Source organism: Nicrophorus vespilloides, unplaced genomic scaffold (genome assembly GCF_001412225.1).
Source record: "Nicrophorus vespilloides isolate i.1.1-1 unplaced genomic scaffold, Nicve_v1.0, whole genome shotgun sequence".
Taxonomy (NCBI): domain Eukaryota; kingdom Metazoa; phylum Arthropoda; class Insecta; order Coleoptera; family Silphidae; genus Nicrophorus; species Nicrophorus vespilloides.
The window spans coordinates 90,310-114,724 of record NW_017099654.1 but is presented as its reverse complement, the minus strand read 5'-3'; the positions used below and the strand labels follow the sequence as shown (position 1 = coordinate 114,724).

At 31.2% G+C, this 24,415-nt stretch overlaps 2 protein-coding genes across 10 annotated transcripts in view; one reads left to right on the top strand and one right to left on the bottom strand.

Annotated features, from left to right (window-relative positions):
* The window catches only part of LOC108565020 (fatty acid-binding protein-like), a 66,555-nt gene extending 46,922 nt beyond the window's left edge, over positions 1-19,633 (bottom strand). Inside the window, exons 1-2 of the mRNA XM_017924254.1 lie at positions 19,230-19,633; positions 19,094-19,175 (exon numbers count right to left, since the gene is read on the bottom strand). The gene's annotated coding sequence lies outside the window, so the exon portion shown is untranslated. The remainder of the gene's footprint in view (positions 1-19,093; positions 19,176-19,229) is intronic.
* The window catches only part of LOC108565018 (poly(rC)-binding protein 3), a 51,874-nt gene extending 31,724 nt beyond the window's left edge, over positions 1-20,150 (top strand). The window contains exons 1-9 of one of the 9 annotated variants that reach the window (XM_017924245.1): positions 9,043-9,131; positions 10,859-10,972; positions 11,584-11,640; positions 11,699-11,815; positions 11,916-12,185; positions 12,252-12,506; positions 14,375-14,468; positions 14,550-14,826; positions 15,953-16,379. In XM_017924245.1, coding sequence (XP_017779734.1) covers positions 10,901-10,972; positions 11,584-11,640; positions 11,699-11,815; positions 11,916-12,185; positions 12,252-12,506; positions 14,375-14,468; positions 14,550-14,826; positions 15,953-16,277 — 1,467 coding nt within the window. In that variant the 5' untranslated portion in view covers positions 9,043-9,131; positions 10,859-10,900 and the 3' untranslated portion in view covers positions 16,278-16,379. Of the gene's footprint in view, positions 1-9,042; positions 9,132-10,187; positions 10,288-10,415; positions 10,601-10,758; positions 10,794-10,858; positions 10,973-11,583; positions 11,641-11,698; positions 11,816-11,915; positions 12,186-12,251; positions 12,507-14,350; positions 14,469-14,549; positions 14,827-15,952; positions 16,380-19,646 lie in introns of those variants that run through there. The other 8 variants (XM_017924244.1, XM_017924247.1, XM_017924251.1 and 5 more) reach the window with 8 other exon arrangements.
* Positions 20,151-24,415: the final 4,265 nt, after the last annotated feature.

Below are 24,415 nucleotides of genomic sequence, written 5' to 3'. Positions count from 1 at the left end.
TGAATGCCCGTCGCAGCTGTCACGTTGTCACCGGAAACCCTGAATGTTGCATTACCGGAGTAGCTTGTATCGATTACATAGAGATCAATGTGTGTATACATCATCGTGATGCATGAAAGCCAGGCTATTTTCGCCGCAGCCACGTGATAAATGTCACACGTAAACACACAAACATAGATATGGATATATATATATAATGCATATTCATATAAAGTACCCATTCTCCTGCCCGACGCTCTTCACAAAATCTCATCAATTTCAATTGATATGCTGGGCTAACAGATCTAAAGAGAGAGTAGTAGTCCTCAGAACGTACGGCAAGTGATCTAGAAGGGATCCACTTCCGGTATGCGCATAATTTAAAGGGTCGTCGCTTCAAGCAAACCATCTTGGCGATCTTTCTGACATTAATTAAATCCACCTTACACACCTAATTAAATATTATCTTATTTAGTGGAAAATTCTCTCCCAGAAATAACAAAAGCTGCCAGGCATGGGTCCCAATTTACTTGCACAAAAGTTTCGACCGCCACCAAAACTCCAGTTGCCGCGGGCCCTAGAAAGAATACTTCCCTTTACATCCGACGCATGCTCTTCATCACATACTTATTGTATTTTAATGATACAAAATAACGAAATCGATAGGGTCGACGCGGATGAGGCATCGACCTAAATAATCAAGGAACGTCGGGATTTGTCAATGTCAGGCGGCAGGAAGATTCCCACTCTCCCGTCCCATCACAGGAGTAAAGAAGAGTAGAGTGGAGTGGAGGAGTCGAGTGGTTCGGTTAGGGGGAACAAAAGTTTATCTTTGGAATTGACGCGAGTTTATAACTCTGGCGGAGATGTCGGAGGAGGAAGAGAATAAGAGAAGACGAAGTCTCCTCTCCGTTCCCGTGTTCCGACGGAGACTGCTGTTCTGTATTCCACCACCTCAACCTCTCCATTTGGAAGCTCCGAAATAATTAATAATTATTATCGTTCGAGTCATGTGCAGCATGAAATATCATTTCTCTGTAATTAATTAGAATTCCTTCCTCTTGCTGAGCATCATGTGCGTTTCTCCTCAGGCTGTCTACACCACTGCACTGAATTACTACTCTTTCAAATGCTAATTTAGAAGGTCGGTTCCTGACAGTACATACAAGATGAAATAAAAGATCACGGGAAGCAGCTAATACAATGTGAATGTATTACGAATAATTCAACGTAATTAAAACAAAATTCACTTGTTCCTTGTTGATTCTGGTCAAACTAATTACAGAAAACATTATTGAACTTATTTCTAAATTATTATTTCTTAATGTTACATTGAAAATCATTTGCAAATTTTATTTAACAATTATCAAATTAGTAAGATACAATTTTATCAAAAGGGTTAGGGTATGCCAGCACAGCCGAGGCGGCTATTTCTCCGACATAGTATTCCATAATTTATCACTTATGTCTACTTTATAAATCAATAACAATTTCCCAATTAAATAATAATTTACTGTGTTTCATTTCAAAATTAAATCCGGCGTATCCGATGGGCTATCCTATAGCATAAAGTATTTTTGATACTCCACTAATATTTGATTTAATTGTCATGGATAAAATTTATTATTAAATCTAATAATATTTAAAACTATATAATAATAATATTTTATTGGCCAAAATGTAAAAAAAGACACAAACCTATAATTCGTAATGATGAGTTATTTCGTAGTCCGTCTGCGTTAGATGTGATCTCGATAGATAATAAAATTGCAAACCATTTGGAATCGCTTCATCCTCGATGAGGCGTTTAATACAATTATCAGATTTAATGCGAGGGCATAAATGCGATTCGAATGGTAGCGGGCCAAAGAGAAACGCTATTATATAATGCCGGTCGCGAGTTATATTTATATGCAAATAATTGGCCGTCCTCCTGGACCCGACCGAGGGACTTAATGGGATGACCGCTATCCATCTATCATAACGACGGTTAAGCCTTGTTAAAGCCTGTTGACACAATACACGCACATATCCATAAGATAATACACTCATCATCCATTATGTGAAGGTACGAGCACTCGTCTCCCAGCTTTTAATTACGTTACAAGACTAATTTATCAATTAATAAGTTTCTTGATGGTAAGATGAAGAGGAGAGAATTCGCATAAAAATAGCTCAAAGTAAGGGTTCACAATATTAATCTTAACTTGAATTATGTCTGATATATATGTAACCCCTAAATATAATATAATACGTTTTCTATTTGATATTTCATCTATTACAAATAGTGCAAATATAAACCAGTTATCTATTCTCTACTACAGGGTTTTCCAAACTTTTCCTGAAACTGAACGCTTCATAAATCTTGAAATATTTGCGTATTCCATATTCATTGTGTAGGCTAGGTAATAATCAATAAAATGTAAAAAAATGAGAAAAATCAAAAATATTAACATAGTTTGGGAAATTCTACATGCAACTGAAATCTAAATAAAAATTAATATTCACAAAATTTCCGCACTGTTTTTTAAGTGGTAATAAGCGGTGAGTTGTCTCATTTTTTATTAGGTTTGATGGAATATTTTTGTGGGAAAGATTGCAAAAAAAAATACTTTAAAGTTGATATATGTGTGTACAATGCCTTTCAAAACGTTCGGTGTGTCCTGGCTTTGGAACAATGGGCCGCAGGCTGCACACCTATTGTTCAAACTCAAATAATATATAACCATATAGATATGTGAGTGGGAATAAAACATAATGGGGGGATTATTCCATGTAAAACATCCCACCTAGCAAACATTTGTTTAATGGACGCGGATTATACACGAGCATACACAGATACCAGACCAAATACATACAAATGTTAATAATCCCAGTATGCGTTTTACATTAGAATGATTGATGGAGCATTACTGGTGAAAGGGCATTACAAAAATAATGAATGATCACTGTTTTCATTCATTTTCCTCAAATTTTATAATAAAAAATAAAGGATTTTCAAACTCAACAAATGTGAATCGAAAAATATAATACGAGAAATTTGATATTGATCACTATTTATATACATTTTCAGTCGTATTTATAATACTATTTCTTTAAATAAAAAAAAAGAGAAAACAATGGTAATAGCGTTTACAATTATTACCGTTGGAAATAATGCAGCGTTTTAGTTCCCATATGAAACAGCAATATAGGAAATTATATCCCATGCGGGATGCATATAGTAGTTGTTGCTTGGTGTATGTATGGTTAAACATGATTATGTGTTTGTGAATATTTTATGGGGCTCGGAAACAGCTAGTTTATATTAACTGCATTAATTTGCTCATCACACCGTCACCATTGAAGTAATCCATAAGCAAATATTAATGTACATTGGTCCCTTTAGTAAGACTCGGCTGGGGACGCTAATTAACAAAACTTATTCAATTCAAGTAAGTTATTTCGTTATTAAAATATTAGTCACGAAACTTTGCTCCGATTCACAGTTAATACTCTTTTTTTGTAGATTATATCTTTGGATAAAGATACTACTAGTTGGAGATTAATGTAAAGACTATGACCTCATACTTTACTTCTTAAATTATAAAGAAGAGTAAAACTTTGGACTCGTCATATTTAGTAATTGTCGTATTTTTAAGTTTCGGTACTCGATGAATACTCGGAACATTACATTCTCAAGATTAATGTAGATGACCAATTGTTTTTTTGATGCCCACGTCTTAGTTTTATTTATTTAAAAAAAAAAAAAAAATTAAAGTACAATTGACAAGTAAAATGCAAAGATTTCGCTTAAATATTATTCATTTACATTATTTCAACCGGAATCAACTTTATATACTATAAAATAAAAGTTCTATATTTTTTTATATTATAATACAATTTCTCCAACACTAATTAACATAATTATTACGAATATAAATGATTTAATTCTAATATCGTCATCAAATCTCTATATACATTTCAAAATAGTTATCAACTACATTTATTTTTATGTCTACATAAAACCACAAATTTCCGAACTAATTATTATTACTTATCATTGAAATCCTATACGGATACGTTGATTCCTGATAACCACCATCTTTATCTTCTCTTAATTTATCGAAATATAAAACGTCATAGATACAAACATCTTCAATAAAGTATAAACCTTATATGCAAGTGTTATCAAAGCAAAACACAATTAAAAATCATTTTTAATCATATACCTTAAATGTAATTTATCGCTATAAACGTTTCAGCTCGCAATAAGTAATCTCCAGCACGTTTAAATAACTATTTTCAAACAATAGGTAATTTTATTGATCCCACTAAATGTCACCTAAATTTTATAACAAACAAGTACACATTAACGATATGATTCAAAGCAGAACAATCGACGAATTGAATAACATAAAAAATTGATGATTCATGATGGAAGAACAATAATAAGAAAATAATGAATAATAAAAAATAATAGTCAATTGTTTATTTTAATATTGAGATATATTAAGACTGAGAGAGGCAACTACCCATATGTGTCCCCTACTACATTAATGTAATCTTTTTAAAAACACAAATAAGTAAAGTAATGCACTCACATAGTGCAGATAATCAGACTGTTTGAAACTGGTGTAATCGATGAACAAAATATATTCAAAAATAAATCGCACAAGAAAAAATAATTAAGTTTTTTAGATTTTATTTTGCAAAATTAAAAGTTTGGTTGTTTTGAAATTTTCAAACCGGACTATAATAAATCCGGACTGATCGAAGCAGCACTTTTTAATTAATTCGTAGTAACAAAAATCTTCATAGATGTAGTTAAGTTTATTAGTGTTATAAGAGCATCGGAGGTGTAGCAAGTAATAAGATAGGAAAAGTAGCTTGATAAGTTACGACGAGTAAGGGATATCGTCCAGTAATACAAAGTGATTTAAGACTTGGAGGAGATTTTCATATATAAAACAATATTAAGTTATCCAGACAATATTATTACAATAGTAATAAAGTTCCTTAATTTGAAGAAAACATAACGTTTATATTATGTTTTCTTCAAATTAAGGAACTTTCTTTGAAACTAAATATGCATTTGGAGCACAAAGCAATAAATCCTTCAGCACCGCTGCCCAATTATAATTAAAAGTTAGTAGGCAATTATAATTGTCAATGTAGATACTATAATCTATATAAACCTAAGAAATAAACATGCAGGGTACATATACCCTGTATGATTATTGTTTTGGTTAGAATTTTCCATACTGGCATGTCTCCGTGCCATTTTCCGGAGGCGTAGATTGTCTGTCGCCATTAAACGTCCGCTTAGATTGCTGAAAGCTTCGGGAAGCCCCCCGTAAGAAATGAACGCGGCCGGAACGAGTGTTTTTCATTGCTGAAAATGAGGTTTATGGGTAAGAGCGTACGTGATGTTGCGCTCCTCGTGGCCTCCTTCCTTCCCATCTCCCGTCTTCGCCGCCACCACTCACTACAACATAATGGATGTCACCAGTTTGAGATATTGCTGCCATATTTCCCTTTTATTTCTATCTCAAGATGCAACACATTTCTTCATGAATCCTAAAGTTGATGAGTTCAAAGGCCATGATTTTAATTTAAATAATTAATTGATCCAGATCATACGTACGCTTAAAGAGAATTATCTTTTGTCCATCTTCTACTTCGTCTTTTCTCTTGATGTTGGTCGTGTTATATGTGTGACAAATCCCACATCTGTTCTTAAAGCTTTTAAAGCTACAGCTTACATTGTCCGTTTATAGTTGAGACGTTTGAAGCGTTTAAAGCCTTGTCAGTAGAATTCTCCAAATCCCGCATGTTGTATAATAGTATATATCGTTTTCTGTTTGTTTCCCTGATAGCAGTAAGCATTCGAAATCTGCGAACGACATCAATGTTTTTATTTTAATACCCAAATTACTGGTGAGAAAGGAGGCAGAGGCAATACATTAAGCTAAATGACATATTGACGTGTCGCCCGAAATATATCATATAAATTTGAAAAGTCTTGTGTATTCTGCATAAAAGGGGAATGAAACACCTGCGCCCTTCGCATCTCACTTCAAAGTCCCTTCCGAATACGCCTTTGGGGCACAAAGCGATAAATCCTCCACCACCGCCGCCGTTGCTGCTGCCGCCTCCGGTGTGTTTACTAATTTATTTTAAATTAATTTTCTGCGTCTATAGTAAATAAAATAGTTTGGAAATGAGCATTCGCCTTTGAAATAGCATTCACAGAAAAAAAATCTGCGATAAGAATATGAAAACGTTTTCCAGAAAGACCTTTTTATTCTTTACCTTTTTATCTACTTTCTTTTCCCTTCAGAAATATATCTTTTAGTGCTGCCATTAATTCATTAGAAGCAATTTATCTGGGCAATTCTCTGCTTTCCGTGTATTCATGAGGCATGATCCGGAATTCTGATTCCCATGAGCGTACCAGCACGATTTTCTCAGGCCGACAAATGATTTTCTTTTTTTCTTCTTCCCTCTTTCCGTGTCTCAAACATAGTCCTCCCCCTTTCCTTCCGGTATATACTATCATTAAGCATTCGGTTCCAAAGCTTTTCCCTTTTTTTGGAAGATTGAAATCAATGAATCTTATCTCCATTAAAAAGTAGAGCGATAAATGCACTAATGAAACAGTGTATTCATCTTCTGCGAGAGGGTTCTAAGTGCATCTTTTATGGGCTTACTGGCCGTAATCTGCATGTTACCTATTCCGTTTGGATGCATTAGGATTAAGTCGTATAAAGTTTAATGTAGCTGTTTTAAACTTTTACAGTTTACATTTTGTTTATACCACATAATAGAAGATTTAATTTAATTGAAAAAAGGATTTAGCACATTTCACAAAGAATAATTTAAAAGTATTGTTAACGTATTCCATAATATAAACAGCATCAGAATTGCAAGGACATTTTCTTTCAAATAATTTTAGCAATGACAAATACTTCGCATAGTGCGGATAAAGGGTTTTGCTAATATCCCCGACTGTTTGAAACCGGACTAATAGAGGAACTAAATACAAACAAAAATAAAGTTTAGTTCGTTTTAATATATTAAAATAAATCCGTACTATTTGAAACAGCACAGTGCGAGGTATTGCTGTATATAATTTTAATATTGTTTTACATTCATACACTGTAACAAGATTTATTTAACCTTACGTGATTGTTTGCGTCATAACACTATATCTTACTTGCTGTTTGATTTTTATAGAAGCATTTTATTTTATTGTATAATGCATATCATATAAAATGCAATACGGGTAACGATTGATACACTAGAAAAGAGCAGTACGACGTGACATTGATGCGCGTTACGAATTTTATAAAATTGCTATCGAATTCTGTTTTTTTCTCAGCTAAATATTTTTAAATTATTTCTATTTAGAATTTATCACGATAATATAATAAATGTTTTTAACATTACAGAAATAAATTAATCGAGCAAAAAATAATCACCGTAGGTTGTATCTTTTTACATGAGATTACTGGGGATATAAATAAAATAATAAGCTCCAAATTTATTGTACCCTTTAAAATAAAAACAAAATGTTTTAAAACGAGCAATTTTTGTAATATAATAAAATAATACATTAGGTCTAATTTAATTTTGGAGTTTAAATTGAGGGTGTTATAAAATTCATAATTTCACCGGAAAACCGGGATTCGGGCAGCATTCCGGTCTTTAAAAGCCGCCCCGGACTGAACATTAACTAAACAGATTTATGAGGATTCGGTCGTAAACGTACACACACACAATAAAAGGATTTGAAAATCCAGTCGCTTTTACCGACACAGACGAAGTTTCTAATTTAAAGAGAAAAATTCACAACTTAAAATAATTTATCAAAATGTATAATTTGGTTTTAATAAAATAATTAATTATTTAGTTAATGATATTCAATGCTACTTTATTTTAAAAGGACAAATACATCGAATTCATGGAGGTTTCTTGAAATCAAATTTTGTATTAAAATAGAATCTAATACCTTTATAAACTACCAGAAAACACTTTTGAGTTTTATTGTAATATAAACAAACTAAATCAATGACTGAATAATATTTTTAAGTTTACCTTTAATGTTAATTCGTAATCTAATGATGCAACCTAACTAGTTTGTTTACTTCTTTACTACTCTACCTATTTAAAATTAAAAGAAACATATATAACGTGCGGAAGATAAACTGGAAATTGTAAATCCTAAGTAATTCTTTACTAATGCTTAATTTTTGAAATATTAGGGGTGGAAAGGTTTAAGGTAAATAGCCCTATTCAATGGTTGTTATTAATTGAAATTATTTTTATATTTACATAATTGTTCTACATGACTATATTATTTAGTATTTATTGAGCCGAATACAAATAATTTAATTACTCAAGAAATAATTTTGAACGTATGCGTACGTTTGTAAAACACGAACAGAGATAAAAAAAAAACTGGAATCTATTTGGCGGGATTCAATTACGAAGGTGGGTCGGGTAGGTTTGGATCATAAATCTTTTCCGGTTGTTGCGCCCCAACCACGCAGTCCCTCTGTCTCACTCTTTCTCGCTACAAATTTTATTGCTGTTTTGATTTCGTGAAAACTTTGGGCTGCAATTCTCTAAATCACTTTATAATGGGACATTGATAAGAGATTGTTTTTAATATTTTTAAGTGCATTATGTTCGACAACTATACATTTTCATACTCAAACTCAAGATTGTATTATTTATAGGTATTTTCAGTAGTGTTTATTATTATTTATTATATTATAAATATATCATAGGCTATACAAATATTATATTGATAAAACCTTTCGAATTGGAACAATTCAAATAATAATCGCTTTAGTATGCAAACCATAGTCGTATACAGTTTTCAATGAGTAATAAAATAAAGGATTTTATTGCGTTTTGCATAATAGTCGATCGATAACATTCTTATTGTTTTAAGTATTTTCACTGAAACAAATCAACAAACAGTCAGTTACACTTAGTTCGTAGATGTAACAATGTTTGTCAAGTGTATAATTAGATTTAGCAATTACCTCCGCTATTGGATTTAAACTTCGATATGGTAATTCAGTCGCCGTGAAGCCACCGCCCCCAGTTTTCATTGTAGCCATTGCCTCCGCACGTTCTGCAGTTCAACCTTTTGACCAGTGGTAAATATGTTTCATTGTTGTACTTCGGAGAACGCTTAATAGAATTTTTGATGACCTCTAAATATTTCACAAACAAAATAAAGTTTAGCCGACTAATCTGAACTTGATGCCGAGGGGTTGAAGTTGCTTTCGGTTTAGTTCTTCCCGTATATTGAAATACAATTTTCCAATTTAAACTTTCCATGTTAAACTGCACAATTTCCGGACACACTCTATTCAAATTACAACATCCAATTATTAAATTAAATTATAAACTCGTTCTAAAGACATGATGGAAATCCATTATTAAATTAAATATAGATATATACTCACACCTCTTTTTACACGTTTGATAACACGGTTTATTATTCCCATAATCTTGTGCTAAATATTTCCTTTAAAAAATCCTCTCAATAAAAAAATTTAACTCTTAAATCGTCGGATAAAAAATATAAACTATTATTTAAGTTTTCAATCGATTTTCACAACTGTAGGAAACCTAATTTCAGTAAGAACCATTAAGAAATTCTATTGTTATTGGAACTAAATTAAATATAAAATCGTTACCATACACAAATGATATTATTAAAATTAAAATTAAATAAGATTTTTCATATAATCGGTATATAGTTTTACTTTGTTTTTACACGGATTCTTCAAGTATCAATCTACGGTCTAAAAACAGGTTTGATTGTTCATGCATAAGTCCATTTTAACCATTAAAAGTCATTACAATCAAATAACAAAAATAAGCAAAAATTTTCTACATTAATAATTTGAATTCTAGAATAATTGCTGTTTGTTTTATCACTACTGTTATATATAAACAAATAGGATAGGATACAAACATAAAGTTCACTATTTGATCATATTTTTTTGTTACTTAAAAATGTATTACTATTTAAATAGTAATATAAAAATGATTATTTAGTGCTTATTATTTATGGAATAAAATATAATGGATCATCTTAAAAGTTAAAAAGAAGTTTCAAAAGTTATGTTTTGGCGGCAAGCCGGTAATGGTAAAGAGAGTGGCGCGGACAGCCAGCGTCGTGCGTACCGGCTTCGGTTGGTTTGGGTTGGCAGCATTGTCCTGTGAAGCAAGCACGTGGTCAACGGCATTACTCGGCGTAGCGTCATTATAATTTTATTTTAGTTTTATCCACAAGGTTCAGAAGTAAGTATATTTAAATTGATAAAACGAAGGGAATTGTTGTCGAAATACGAGTTTTGCGTTTGTGTGTGGTTCCGGTCGTCTGGTCGTTTTCTTTAGTGTTCGAGGAATAAGCGTTTCTTTCGCATCATCGTAGTGAGCCAAATAGCATTGAAACACATACAGGAAGACTGATATATACAAACTAATATAAAGATAACGGACAACGGGAGGGAATTGACCCGCGTTTTTTTCCTTTGTGCTACTCTTTTTATCCTCTGCGCACTTTTCTTGTGTGGCGTTGCACGTTTAAGCTTTATTTATACATCTTGGAAAGGTTAGAAGCGCGCAGTTTACAACTTTTGCCATTGCTCAGAGACGATTGACAACAACATAACCAGAACGCAATGCTATAATCACCCCGCTCACGAAGTAGACATTTTTGTTTACTCATTTATTGTCTATTGCACTTACAATTATTTTTAATCATTACACTTTTGTTTTACTCCATTTCATATTTTAATACTTCAGTAAGTGACTTGGCGTTATTCTTTTATTGTTTCTCATTTTTTTTCTTCATTTGTTTCTGTTTCAGAGCCCTTCCCTCTACCCCAAACCAACACATACACGACTAAACATGGAATTGGACAAATCACAAAACGATGACCCAAATGTCACACTCACGATCAGACTTATTATGCAAGGAAAGGTAAATATGTGTGCAAGTGTGTGTACATGTCAAAGAAAGAGTGTGTGATCGTGTTTAAAATTAGTAGTTAAATTCTAATTATATGATCTTTAGCATTGCTTCCTAGTTGACCAATATTTTTATTTATAGACACACACATTACATGGTTTGTGTATTTGAAAATACAGTTTCAGCTATATGCATGTGAAAAAAACTAAAGTGAATTGGATTACATTTAGCTTATTGAAGCCATACAATTGCAGTTGGAGTTTTCTACATGACAAACAGACAGGAATTAATTACAAAGAAAATAAAAAAAAAGAAGAAGTAAAATGAAGCAAGTGCCAACTAATTTCAGTTTATAATTAGTAATCGAGCTGAAGTGTGTCCTAAAACTAAAAGTATAGAGGTCAGGTCAATTATGCACTTTGTAGTCTGCCAATAAATGGCACCAGCTCTGCAATCTGAGAATGAATGTGTCTGATTTTAGAATACTTTAAACACTCTTTATTGTCATTTGCCTTGTTGCGAATTCTGGATTAAAAATACATCTGCTCCATTCTTTGACTGTGAACTAAAATAAATCTGTGGAGTATTCTTGGTGCTAATTACATTTGTTCTGTTATTTTTAGGAAGTTGGAAGCATTATTGGGAAGAAAGGGGAAATTGTGAAAAGATTTAGAGAAGAGGTATTTCTGTTTGTTTTTTCTCTTAAATAGTTTTATATTTACGTAACCTTTTTTTTAGTCTGGTGCTAAAATCAACATATCTGATGGATCATGCCCAGAAAGGATTGTCACAGTCACTGGATCAACAAACTCTATATTCAAAGCATTCACTTTAATCTGTAAAAAATTTGAAGAGGTAATATTTGTTGTGCTTTTGTTTATCAATGGTTCCTACTGAATCATTTCGTATATTTTGTGACCATTGTTAATATATTTCATTATGGTGGAACCCTCAGTGGTGTTCCCAGTTTCAGGATTTGAATAGTGGAGGAAGCGGTGTACCAAAACCGCCTATCACATTGCGATTGATTGTACCAGCCAGCCAATGTGGGTCTTTGATCGGCAAAGGAGGTTCCAAAATTAAGGAGATCCGAGAGGTCACAGGTGTATCTATCCAGGTCGCTTCAGACATGTTGCCTAACTCGACGGAGAGGGCGGTCACTATTTCAGGCACGGGAGAGGCCATCACACAATGCATCTACCACATCTGCAATGTGATGCTCGAGGTAATTATGATAAGGATTGTTCATCTCCAAGTCCAGTAGCTAACTTTTTGTTGAATCTTATTGCAGTCCCCTCCCAAAGGAGCAACCATCCCCTATCGCCCCAAACCCCAAGTCGGTGGCCCTGTGATCCTTGCCGGTGGTCAGGCTTATACCATCCAAGGCAACTACGCCGTCCCTGCCCATACAGACGTAAGTAATACTTTTCCTCCCTTACCTCTCGGCCATCCGTTGGCTGGTGCTGTAGCACCGCTCATGCCTCTCGAGCCCCTCAAGAACGGACACTTGCAGGCCGCCCTTCCGCCCGCGCACCTCATGCCAGATGTAAGTTGATCGTAATGGTGACCCCCCTCAACCCCCTTTACAAAAAAAATTATATTAAAAGATTTAATATCGACAACGATCCTAGTTCACTTAGAAATTTTTATTTCGTTCCGTTGCCTGCTTTGATTATTTTTGTTATTATTTTCTTTCCGCAGTCATTATTTACTAATATCCAATCAGTGTTGTTATTTTTTGCATGGAATATATGTCTATCTTGACGTTGTGACGTGCGTTTATTTTACAAGACTTTTATGACTGAAATATTATGCACAGATTAATGCATAATGAAGCAAACGAATTTAAGACAAAATTATCTGCCAGTAAAGGTTTACTGCCAGCAATAGTAGTTATTACGTTTAACTGATATGCCTCATTTATTTTAATTGAACATTCATATTTGTGACTAAACATAAAGCTAATTATTGCAATATTCTATCTATTTTTAATTTTAGAATTATAGTAATTCATAAGAAGGTAGGAAAACTACTCACTCATGAAAGTCTTGTATATGTGTGTTTTAAACATAAATAATAGTACGCGAAGGGCAGCCAAATCTTATTTCTACATTGATTTTCAAAGCAGTTTTATGTCAAGGAAAGAAAATTCAGTAAATATACTATATTGCACAATCGGATAACATTTATCACAGTTTAATATTTAAACGCGAATTTCAATGTAATTTAATCGGTAGTCGGCGAAGGCTGCATTTTCATTTATCGCGAAACGCGCAATTCAAACTCGTTTTAGCGAAATACCACACTATACATTAGTATTCGCTGGTAGTGTGTTCCGTCTTTTACAACATATTGATTACTTGTGTTTTCGATTTACATAAATATGGATTTATTTATGTACGTTGTGAACCGCATATTTGTTCATGTAACTATTTATTTTCATATAATACGTTGAGAACAGAAATGAAAGAAACAAACGGACGACGGAATTGAATGATTCGTTTAAAAGGGGGCACCTTACGATTAATTTTATGGTTTCGCTATTTTACAATTGGATTTAGATGGTTCATTATGCAATGACACATATTATTAGATGGAAGAAAACCTGTGAACAGAGTTTCTATAGGCAACGCTAATTTGTCTCGAACGAACGATTATTGCTGTTATATATGGTTGCTAATTGAAATCATCGTCTTGCTTTTAATTTGATTGTTGCCAAGAGACATCGTCCATTTTGATTCAGAAATTCAAAGTTTTAAATGCATATTTCAAATATTTCTTCTATATATTAGTGATTTTCCTTCTAAACAATATTAGAAATAATACGTCAGTGTTACAAATGCAACTAATTTGTTTTTTGTATTCATAAAGTACAATTATAGATATATTAAATACGGATAATTAACTTTTAATAATTATTCATAACATTATTTGTTCTGATTTAATCTTTAAAGAGTCCTTATTTATGTATAATTACTACTACTAAATATATTATCTAAACATGTCAAATTCGTAAAACAAATGATATATCAATAATACGGAAGAGCTATAAATTAAAGTTTTTAATTTAAACATAAAACAATTTGATTTTTGCCGATAAAATTATATAAGTTTACTAAATTGTTATTAATAGCGCTATGATGAACTATAATATAAATCCAATTGCAAATTATGCTTATGTCTGGAACTACAGCCTTTAGCTTATCAATTATAAAATGAAATATTTAAGTTATTTGCTCGGCACGCTACTTGACTCTAGATTTGAGAATGTCTAAGAAATAATATTACTTGCTAATGATTTTTTTCTATTTTTTTAATGTTGTATCGATGTATAATTATTGATTTTTTTTTGTGCACGTCTTCTACTCTTAATTCATTGGGAATGTTTAGATGGATGATGGCCATTTGTTGCAGATGGGCGCTCTTGGTAAGAGTCCATTGGCAGGCTTGGCCGCGTTGGGACTGGGAGGTCTCACGCCGGCCAACACTGGTGGATTAAACCCTGCAGGTAAATAGATTGCTTTAGCAACAATTGTTCGCTGATTGTCAATCCTCGCACTAACCAATTTCATTTACTCGAATGCTTTAGCACTAGCTGCATTGGCAGGATCTCAACTGAGGACATCAAACTCGAGGAACCAGCAAAACTCAAATCAGCAAACTCATGAGATGACAGTGCCCAATGAGCTGATTGGATGCGTGATCGGCAAAGGCGGTACCAAGATTGCCGAGATTCGCCAGATCTCTGGAGCAATGATCCGGATCTCGAATTGCGATGACAGGGAAAGCGGTGTCACAGAGCGCACCATCACGATTTCTGGAAATCCCGATGCCGTCGCTCTCGCTCAATATCTCATCAACATGAGGTAAGTCCGTTCTGCCAAAAATATATTTATTATCGGTCTCCCCCCTCTGTACAACGAATTATTTTACTTTTACGTAAAATGTAGAAAAAAACACAATCGTAGTGTTATTTTTTTCTAGAATATTGTCTGGCATATTTTTATTTTATAATTTAACTATACGAACATCCCATATTTCATTTACTGATAGACTTTCTTAGTTAATCTACATCCAAAATAAGATTCATTCATCCTGAAACTTTGTTCTTCCGCCAAATCAAAAATAATCAAAACGCCTGATATGCGTTCCCCAATTTGCAAAACTTAAAAAAATCAATCAATTCCCTATTCTAATGCTTTTCGAAATCTTTGTGTGTGTATATATATTATTAACCATCAATATATATATACAACAAAAAAGGATTAAAAAAAACATGTAGTGTGATTGAGAATGTGTGTGAATGAGCAAGAATGAATGTGAACTGAAATTGTAATTATTATTATTACCATAACATGATTGTTATTATTATTTATTTTCTTAATTTCTGTACTGCTTTTGGTGGATGCATGTAGGTTTTACAGGTGTAATTTTAGTGTTACCCCAACAAGGAAGACGACAGCAGTTCGTTAATTAATAGTATTGTTTTATTATAATAATCCAGGCAATATTGCTACGATATACTAAAACAAGAAAATGAAATCAAAACTCCTCCCCCCTCGATACACCTGCCCCCTTATATAACTATCATCTGATGTGTTCTTGACTATTCCTAAACTATGCATATTCAAATACGTTCCAAAAAAAGATATCCAATATAAATTAATTTATTTTATTATTTATTTTTCCTATATTATTTCAATAACACATCACTTGATCCAAACTATAAAAAAACAAAAAATGATTTCCCTTTTTTTTTTATTTCTTGCAATTAAATTGTCAACAATTTATTTATTGTACATTGGTGGCAATTTAACTTGTTTTGTTATTTATTTAATTTATTATTTTATTGCTGATCCTTTTAAAATTTGTTTTTTTTACTTTTTGTTTATAATATTACACGTATTAATTATTATTGTTAATATGATTTCCCTTGAAACAATATTATCTCTTTCATAAATCATCCTTTCTTTCTTCTATGTGTTTCCCCAGTGTTGAGCTGCAGAAAGCTAACCTTGAGGCCCAAAACTCCCCGAACACTGGCACTTCCAGCCAGTCATCTGCCTCTCCCTTGGCCAGTGCTATCCCCCTCGCCCAGCTGTTGGCCAAACCCGGCGCTCTCAACGCCCTAACCAGTTTGAGCGCCCTGGGGGGTCTAACAGAGCTCTTGGGCGCCCAAGGCGGCTCTCCCCCCGTACAAACGACCGGAGTGCATCGCAGTCACAAGAGCAGTTACACGCCGAGGTTGAATTCGTCCAGTGGACCATCAGAGAGTTCCAAATTAAAATCAGAACGCAATAAGTTCAATCCGTATTAATTCAGATAAACAACCAAGCGAAATCGGTGAAACTTATAATTAGATATTAGAGAAGAAAAAATATGCAAAGGAGCGACAAAGAAAAACACAGATTTTTAAAAAGCAAAAATGAAACGAAACGCAGATCATGAAAACTAAAGCAAATAACTAATTATTGGTTTATGCGTAATATTCTTAATGTTAAGCGCACCCACGTAACAACCAACACACACATTTATAATGGAGCACTATTATTAATTATCCATATATTTGAATAATATTTAGAATACCAATCGCGTCTTCTTAATTTTTGGTATTGTATCGGTTTATTTTTTTTTGTGGCTTTATTGATTTATATATATATATTTTTATTTTGTACATTTTTATTAATTATATTTGCGCGTCGCTCGTGTTATATTATATAACCATACACTTTTTACAATTATTTTTTTTAATCGAATAGCTGGCTATATTTTTTTTATATACATATATCAAATGAATTCTCGAACGTCATGTGTGTGTTGCTTGCTTATTTCTTTTTCCAAGTCTAATTATTAATTTCATTATTATATATATTTTAAAACGTAGTTTATATAATTAGGAGGAAGATGGTATGAAAAAAAAACTGAATGTTAGTAGATGGCGAAGTTTTATCAATTCATAAGGTTTCTTTAATTCTTGTTCAATTGATCGATTGTTTTTTTTTAATATATAAATATATCATTTAACTTTCTTTAAGACAAATACAATATTATACATATATAATCCAAGCTTTTCTTTAGAAATATATTTGTATACATATTCATATATGTATGTATATATATATATATGAAACAAATTACATTAACGGCATTTTAGCTAGCAGCTTTTTATAGCTAGTTAATATTGCAACTTATATCACGTCGTGTTATCTATTATTAATAGTATGTTTTGGAAAATATTTTAATTTATTGGTTTTTTTTATTGATTTGTGAATAATCATTTGGTTTTTCTTATATTGATTTATATTTTTTTTTGCGTTTCGTCAAAAATTGATTGGGCCATAATATTCGATAAATATAAGAATTTTGAAATATTTGATATGAATAGAATGATAATAATTAATTACAAAAATTACGTGAAAGAATAAAAATAGAATTAGTTTTGTACAAAAATAATAAATGAAACACGTGAAGAATGTTGAAATGTAAAATTCGATGAATATGGCGGCTTTATTTGACATATCAGCCAGCAAACAAATTACAAATAATATTATATTAATAAAAAAATATAAGTAAGCAAAGTACATGCAAGTCTCGATGTTTGTGTAAACTGAATATATATTAATTGAATAATTTAGAGATCGCATTTAGTTTATGTTTCTTAAAAGCGAGTAACAATTTGCGGTGACAAATTTATTATGTGTATACACGTACACACAGTAAGAAGTACTGAGTATATCTGACGATGGAACAAGAGGAGACGAGTTGTAGGCGAAGATGATTAGTTATTAATTGTAATTACTTTGTATTTCCAAATTTGACCACAAACTTTTTGTAATAAAAATACTTATATACTTATATACAATGTGTGCTCAAATTGTAAAAGAAAAACTTGAAAACTTACATTAAATTGGATCAATACATATGTACTAGATGATTTTATTTATTTAGCTTTTATTATTTATTTTTTTTCTATTTCAACGTATTGTTATTTTAATGCAATGCAAACCGATTTGTACGTGATCTATTTATTTTATTTTTTTTCATTTACGCGATATAAATCCGAAACCAATCTATATGAAAACTGAGTTTATTAATAGAGTTACGTAATATTTAGATTAATCAATTATTTTATATATTAATTATAATATCAATGTTCACACCACCTACAGATCCGTTTACTTGCTTCTACCTATTATTTTTATTTTGTTGCAAGCACATCTTCCAGTATTTGTTAGTACAAGGTTATCAAATAATTCATTTTTTTATTGGATCATCTGTTATGTCAATTTAGTTAGATTTGCGGAAACATTCGGAGCTTTGCATCCAATCTTCCCAATGTTTCTTACATAATTTATGTTTTTTGTGCACGCGTCTGTTGTGTGTGAAGAAAGGAACGAGAAAGTTGTCCAAATGATGCATATATATATATATATAAACAATTGCACAACTTTCATCTCCTCTAGTTTTATATATTGTCACATGAACATAATTCGAATAAGCTATTTTTTTTATTGAACAACAGCCAGTACAAATTCTGAACAAACAAATAATAAATCTTATTCGAGTTTTGGCCGTGAGTGCATTGACGATAACAATTATTTTATTTATTTATTTATTGGTATTAGTGTGATTGATAACATGGTTGTGTGATCCATGTCCCTTAAGCCTGCTCTCTAACAGACCAAGCCTTATATAAAAAACAAATCAACTACCACCAAATCCATCAAAAAAAAATACACCACCACCAACCACCATACAAACACGGATGAAGACCTTCCCGGTAAGCTTAACCATATCCATTTAATTTATCCCCGCAAATTAAAAAAAAATGAGAACAAAAAATATATCCGTTCATCATTTACTCTTATTATTTTCTTATGTATATTTTTTGTTTACTTTTAAATGATTTCTTTATTGTCAGTATATTATCATTAGGAATCGGATGTCTACCATTCTTTTATAATCGAATATTTAACGAGTGCAGACCGTTTCATTTTAAACTGGGTGTTTTTATGCAAGGTTTCTAAATATTTCATCAACTATTATGTTATAGTCTAAATATTATTGTTATATCTTTCGTTAATATGTATTATAATTGACGGTTTAAGATGAAATATGTGGATTAAAACTTACCTTATCATTTGCGTCGTTGAAATCGATGCTTTCTCGTTATTCATGATAAGGGAATTCAGTGCTTGTCAAATTGAAGAATTATCTGAAATCAAACGTTTTAATACATTCAGTTACTTTTATTATAAATTATAATTACCACAATTCCGGAAACTGATTTCTCCAAAACGCAACACGATCAAATGACGTTAAATTAAACAACATNNTTTGTCAAATTCAAGGCATATTTGATTTCATTCGTTTCATAGTTATGAGGTAACTAAGTTAATTTTGATTCTCTTAGTATGCAGGTTTATATTAATCTTTTAAAGAAAACTTGTTTAAAAATGACCATTTATATTGCATTCTTGGTCCCGTTCTCTATCTCTTGAACTGGAAGACATGACTTTACGGATAATTTATGTAACCAATTTGGAGTTCGGTTTTATATTTCTTGACTTGTATATAATGAAAAGAAAACAGTATTTTATTTTTTTGTTTTCTATGCATGACCGCAGCCTCGGGTTATCCCGAGGGACATGGGACTAACTAATGTGAACTCTGTTGTTCTGTTTAGGATATCCATGGAGACGGCAGGACTACCGATGCCAGGCTACCATTACATTGCGCCAAATCACATTGTGAAGGCGCCCATACATTAACTGAGCTGGCAATGGCACCTCCATCCCGAGTGCCAATTGCCAGCCGCTGCCATCACCGATCATCATCCCCCACACGTCTGGTATTACAGATAATCCAAAAGTAACAAAAGAGAGGGACGGCGAGAACTAAGTATAGAGCAAGCACGTAATACCACATATTATATACATACAAAAAGAAAGAAAAAACACTTGAAGAATTTGTTGAAGATAATGTATATTTATTATTATTATTTTTTTCGTTTTTCGGTGTTGTAAATGTTGACAATACAGGTGTCAAACGCGATTGAAAAGGATACAAAAGAAACAAACAAAAAAAACATTACAAAGTAAGATTGGTAATGGGGAACAAGCCAAAGATTTGTTATTTTTAATTTTTTATATATACATATTTATATATACATATATGATATATATTTAGATAGAAAAAAGAGGGAGAAAGAGAGAGAGAAAGAGCGCGAAGGTGAAAACAAACCAAAAAAAAAGATCTTTCTTTTTGTTTTGAACTTTTGTTTTATGTTCGTTTTGTTTACAATAACATATCTCCAAGCCATCCGCGCCATCATTCACATATAGACAAGTTTAAGCTTTATTTTTTTGCTGGGATTCACTTGGAATCGCATAGATTTGTGTTGTTCCTTTTAATCGTTATTTTTGTTATTTCTCAAGAAAATCAAGTAACGTAATTAATGGACCAAATTATTTCTTATTTCCAAGAGAGGAATGCACGCTGACGGCTTGGATGATTTTTTTTAATCATTTTGTTTCGTTTATTTGTAATTATTTAATTTATTTATTTATTAAGTAGTCGTAGTGCAATAATTCATATATTTAAAATAATATTAATTGAAGAAAGTAAATTTGAGAATACATTTTTGAGGAATCCGGGAGTGATATGGGAGAAATTTAATTTATCCGTGGAAGAGAAGAATTTATGATGATGATAATATAAATAGTTAAAAGTATAGTGAAAGAAAGAGATAAATTTTATTATATTTTTATTATTAATGTTAGGCTGTGCATATCGATATATGTGTATAAAATCTAGGAAGTTATTAATTTATTTTTTACTTGTTTTTTTTTTGTTATTGTTTTTTATTGTTTACCATTTTCGTTTAACATGATTTCTTCCTTCCGAAAGAAAAAAAAACTGTGCCAAAATTGTTGTTATCTTCCTACTTTTTGCTCATTACCAGCCCATCTTTCACTCCAAAACTCTTATGTGTAGTGCACGTAATAATAATAATAATGAAATAATCATCTTTAAAGTGATCTTTGAATTTTTGAGAATTTCGAAATCAGTATTTTGCAATTTAATTAAGCGTACTCGACGTAACGAGTTATATTAATAATAATTAATGAGTAAATAAAGAAAGTAATTATGATATATGTGGTTAGTTGTAGCTAACTGTGATCACGAGAATATATTGTAAAATATCTAAGAGATGAATTGAATTAAAGAAAATTTGAAGAAACGAGAGGAGACAAACAAAAGTAACAATGTTATAACTTAGTGCACTGTCGTTGAGACTTTAAATTTAATAAGAAAAATATTTGAATATTTATAAAAAAACTTTAAAAAAAAGAAATACAAAAATGTACGGATATCATTAAGAGTATTTTGTAATAGGGCTTAATTTATTTCGCTTTAATTCTAGTCTACGTTTAATTATTATTCAATAGAATAGAATTTGAGAAGGCGAGAAAAAAAATTGAAATCGTACAAACATTCTTTCGATTTGTTAACATCTCTAAGAGAAGATTTCGCAAAGAACCATATATATATATAAAAAAAAACAATATATATATAGCCTGCTTCTATTATTTTTAAGCGAATACAATTTTTACATTTCCTGCTTCCATTAAAGAAAAAAGAACATATTTTGATAAAACAATATGAATATTTTACTTGTGCCAAATATGTTAAATTACAACAATATTTATTTACGCCGCTAATAAATAATTAAATTAGTACAAAAAGAGTGATATGTATTGCAAAGATTGTGTCAAATTGTATCATTCTAGTAAGATTTGAGCTATTAAATGAATTTTAGTAATTTGAAATTGAATAAAACTTTAAAGTAAATGTGATATCTTGAATACCTATGAATTATTTATTATTATAATTTCATTAAAATGAAATAATTTTAATTAATGTGTAAATAAATTTACTGGATATCATTGTAAAACTGAATGCAAGTAGTGTTTAATTATAAAGTATTACTTAACTAAAGAAAAGCTCATCATATAATGTTTTATCAAAATTATTGTTCTATATTGATTTGATTCGATTGTTTTATATTTGTAGAAAATATTTTCGAAATGATTATTGCTCGAGAGTAGAACTAATATTATGACAAACGTCGGAATCTTAATAAAAAAAAACATATCACCACTTTAGAGTTTGCTCAGTATATCTATGGCAAAGTGAAAAGTGATTAAAAAGTCGATTCGATTTGCTCACAGCGTGTCAATGGTGAAAAGGGAAAACAAAATCAACATTCTCAATGTTAAAAATGACCAAAGAAAGTGCAATAATTCAATCATAATTAGTATTTGTAAAAGGTGTATCGGAAAATTAGGAATAATTGAAGCATGCGTATGGGTTTCAAAAGGAGGAAGAGGCTCTCTTGGGATTTCTGACTATGACTAAAACAACAAAACGGTACTCCTAAGTTTTGCGATGGCTTGTTACTTAGTGAATAATAGTTCTTAAAAATGGAAATAAGAGGAGAAACAATAAGTACACGTATTGAGGACAAAAAAAATGATATATAATTTTTTTTTAATAAGCTAACTAGTCTTGTTATAATTATATACAAAAATAAAAAGTTTTTTAAATGTTTCTTTCGTATATAATATTAACTATATATATATAAAGAACAAGGGAAGAACAAACAAAAAAAATTGATATAACTATTATAAGATGGATAGATATTATTATTGTAGAATATGTAATTACTGATGAATCACTATTGTTTTCTGATTTTATGTACATTTTTTTTATCGATCTATTTTTCATAATTGGGAGACTCGGTGGAGAAAATAATCTTATAAACATTTGACTATAAATGGGGACAATCTATTGTTATCCCTTTGTGTTATAATAATTATTATATAAAAATATATATATACTGAGTGTTCTGAGAGAGAGATAAGAGAAGAAGAATATAGGTGAAGCGTGTTTTTTCTTTTTTTTTTTTAATTTTGGATTCGAGTAACCAATAATAATAATGTGCCAAAAAAAAATATGGAAAACGTGATTGGATCAAGAATTTTTCTAGACTTAGAAAAAAAACAATGTACAAAATTCTGATTGTAAGCAAATAATAATTAATTATTATAATGATGATGCGGAGAAGAAGAGAAGGCGCGCGTTGTTGAAATGTTGTTGAGGCGCGCAGTATTGATTATTTCGTTTATTGATTGATAATCCAATTATTTATTTGACTTAGGTGTTGAATTTAGCGAGTAAGCTTTGACAATTGAGACGGATAGAGAGAGAGAGAGCGGCGAAGAAAACGCACGAGCCGGATAAGCAATTGGTGCTCGTTACATATTGGGGACAGTGCAAGAAGAAGGCGGATGCAACGCGAAAGCATGCTTCCGTCGAAAGTTAGTTGCAATATTATAGTGAGTTAGCTGCGGCCTTAAGTCGGCTTAACACTCTCGATATATAATAGTTGTCGTGTTGTGCGAGAAGAAGGCAGGCAATCGATCAACTTCAGGTTGTTTAGGCTTGCGTCTCTTTTAACTAAGTAGCTGGTGTTGCGTCGATTCATTTTTATTATTGTAATTTTCTTTTTGTTATTATTTATTATTTTGTTTGTTTGTTTCCGTTTATTGTTATGTATGAAACAAAGAAAATGCTGTGACTGAAAATACATTATTATTTCGTTTATTTAACTTTCATCTTGTTTTCTCGTTATTTCGTTTAATGATTAAGTCACGCCCTGAATTACACAACCACACACATATAAAACCAACCCCCACACAAGAACAATCATCCTGCGATCCAGAGAATCCCAAAATCATCCAGCATCCTCCATACTTTCCTGAATCCAACTACAGACACAAACACTTACATACACAATCAGCTAATGTGAGATTTATTATATTATATCATATATATATTAATAGCCTTTAAATAAAACAGGGTCATTTTTATTAAGAAATAAATTTTAAGAGTATTAAGGTTAGGTAGAAGTTATGTATAAATATTTAACAAAACAAAAATAACAAAGAAGAACTAAATATGATGCGAAGATGGAGACGTTTGTGTTTGAATCTTAGAACAAGTGAATTAAAAAAAATCAATTATAAATGTTTAATAATGTAATATTAATTAAAGAACAAAGAAATGAAACGTGTTTGTTGCCAAGTTTATGAATTTAAAAAAAAATACACGCAAATGTGATTTAAATACTAATCAATTAATAAATGAAAAAAGACCTTTGACAACAAAGGGTAATATATTGTAAAACTTATGGTATTGTTGGCAACAATTTCTTCAGGGTAAACTCGGAATCTGTTTATTATTAATGAAACAATGTTTGTTTGTTTTTTTTTTCGAGTGTGTCAATCTTATTTTTTTTCTTTGATTACTTTATCTCTAGATATGTTAAATAGATGTCTAAGTGAAATGATAATTACGAGATGATTATATGTATACATACATAAGTGGATA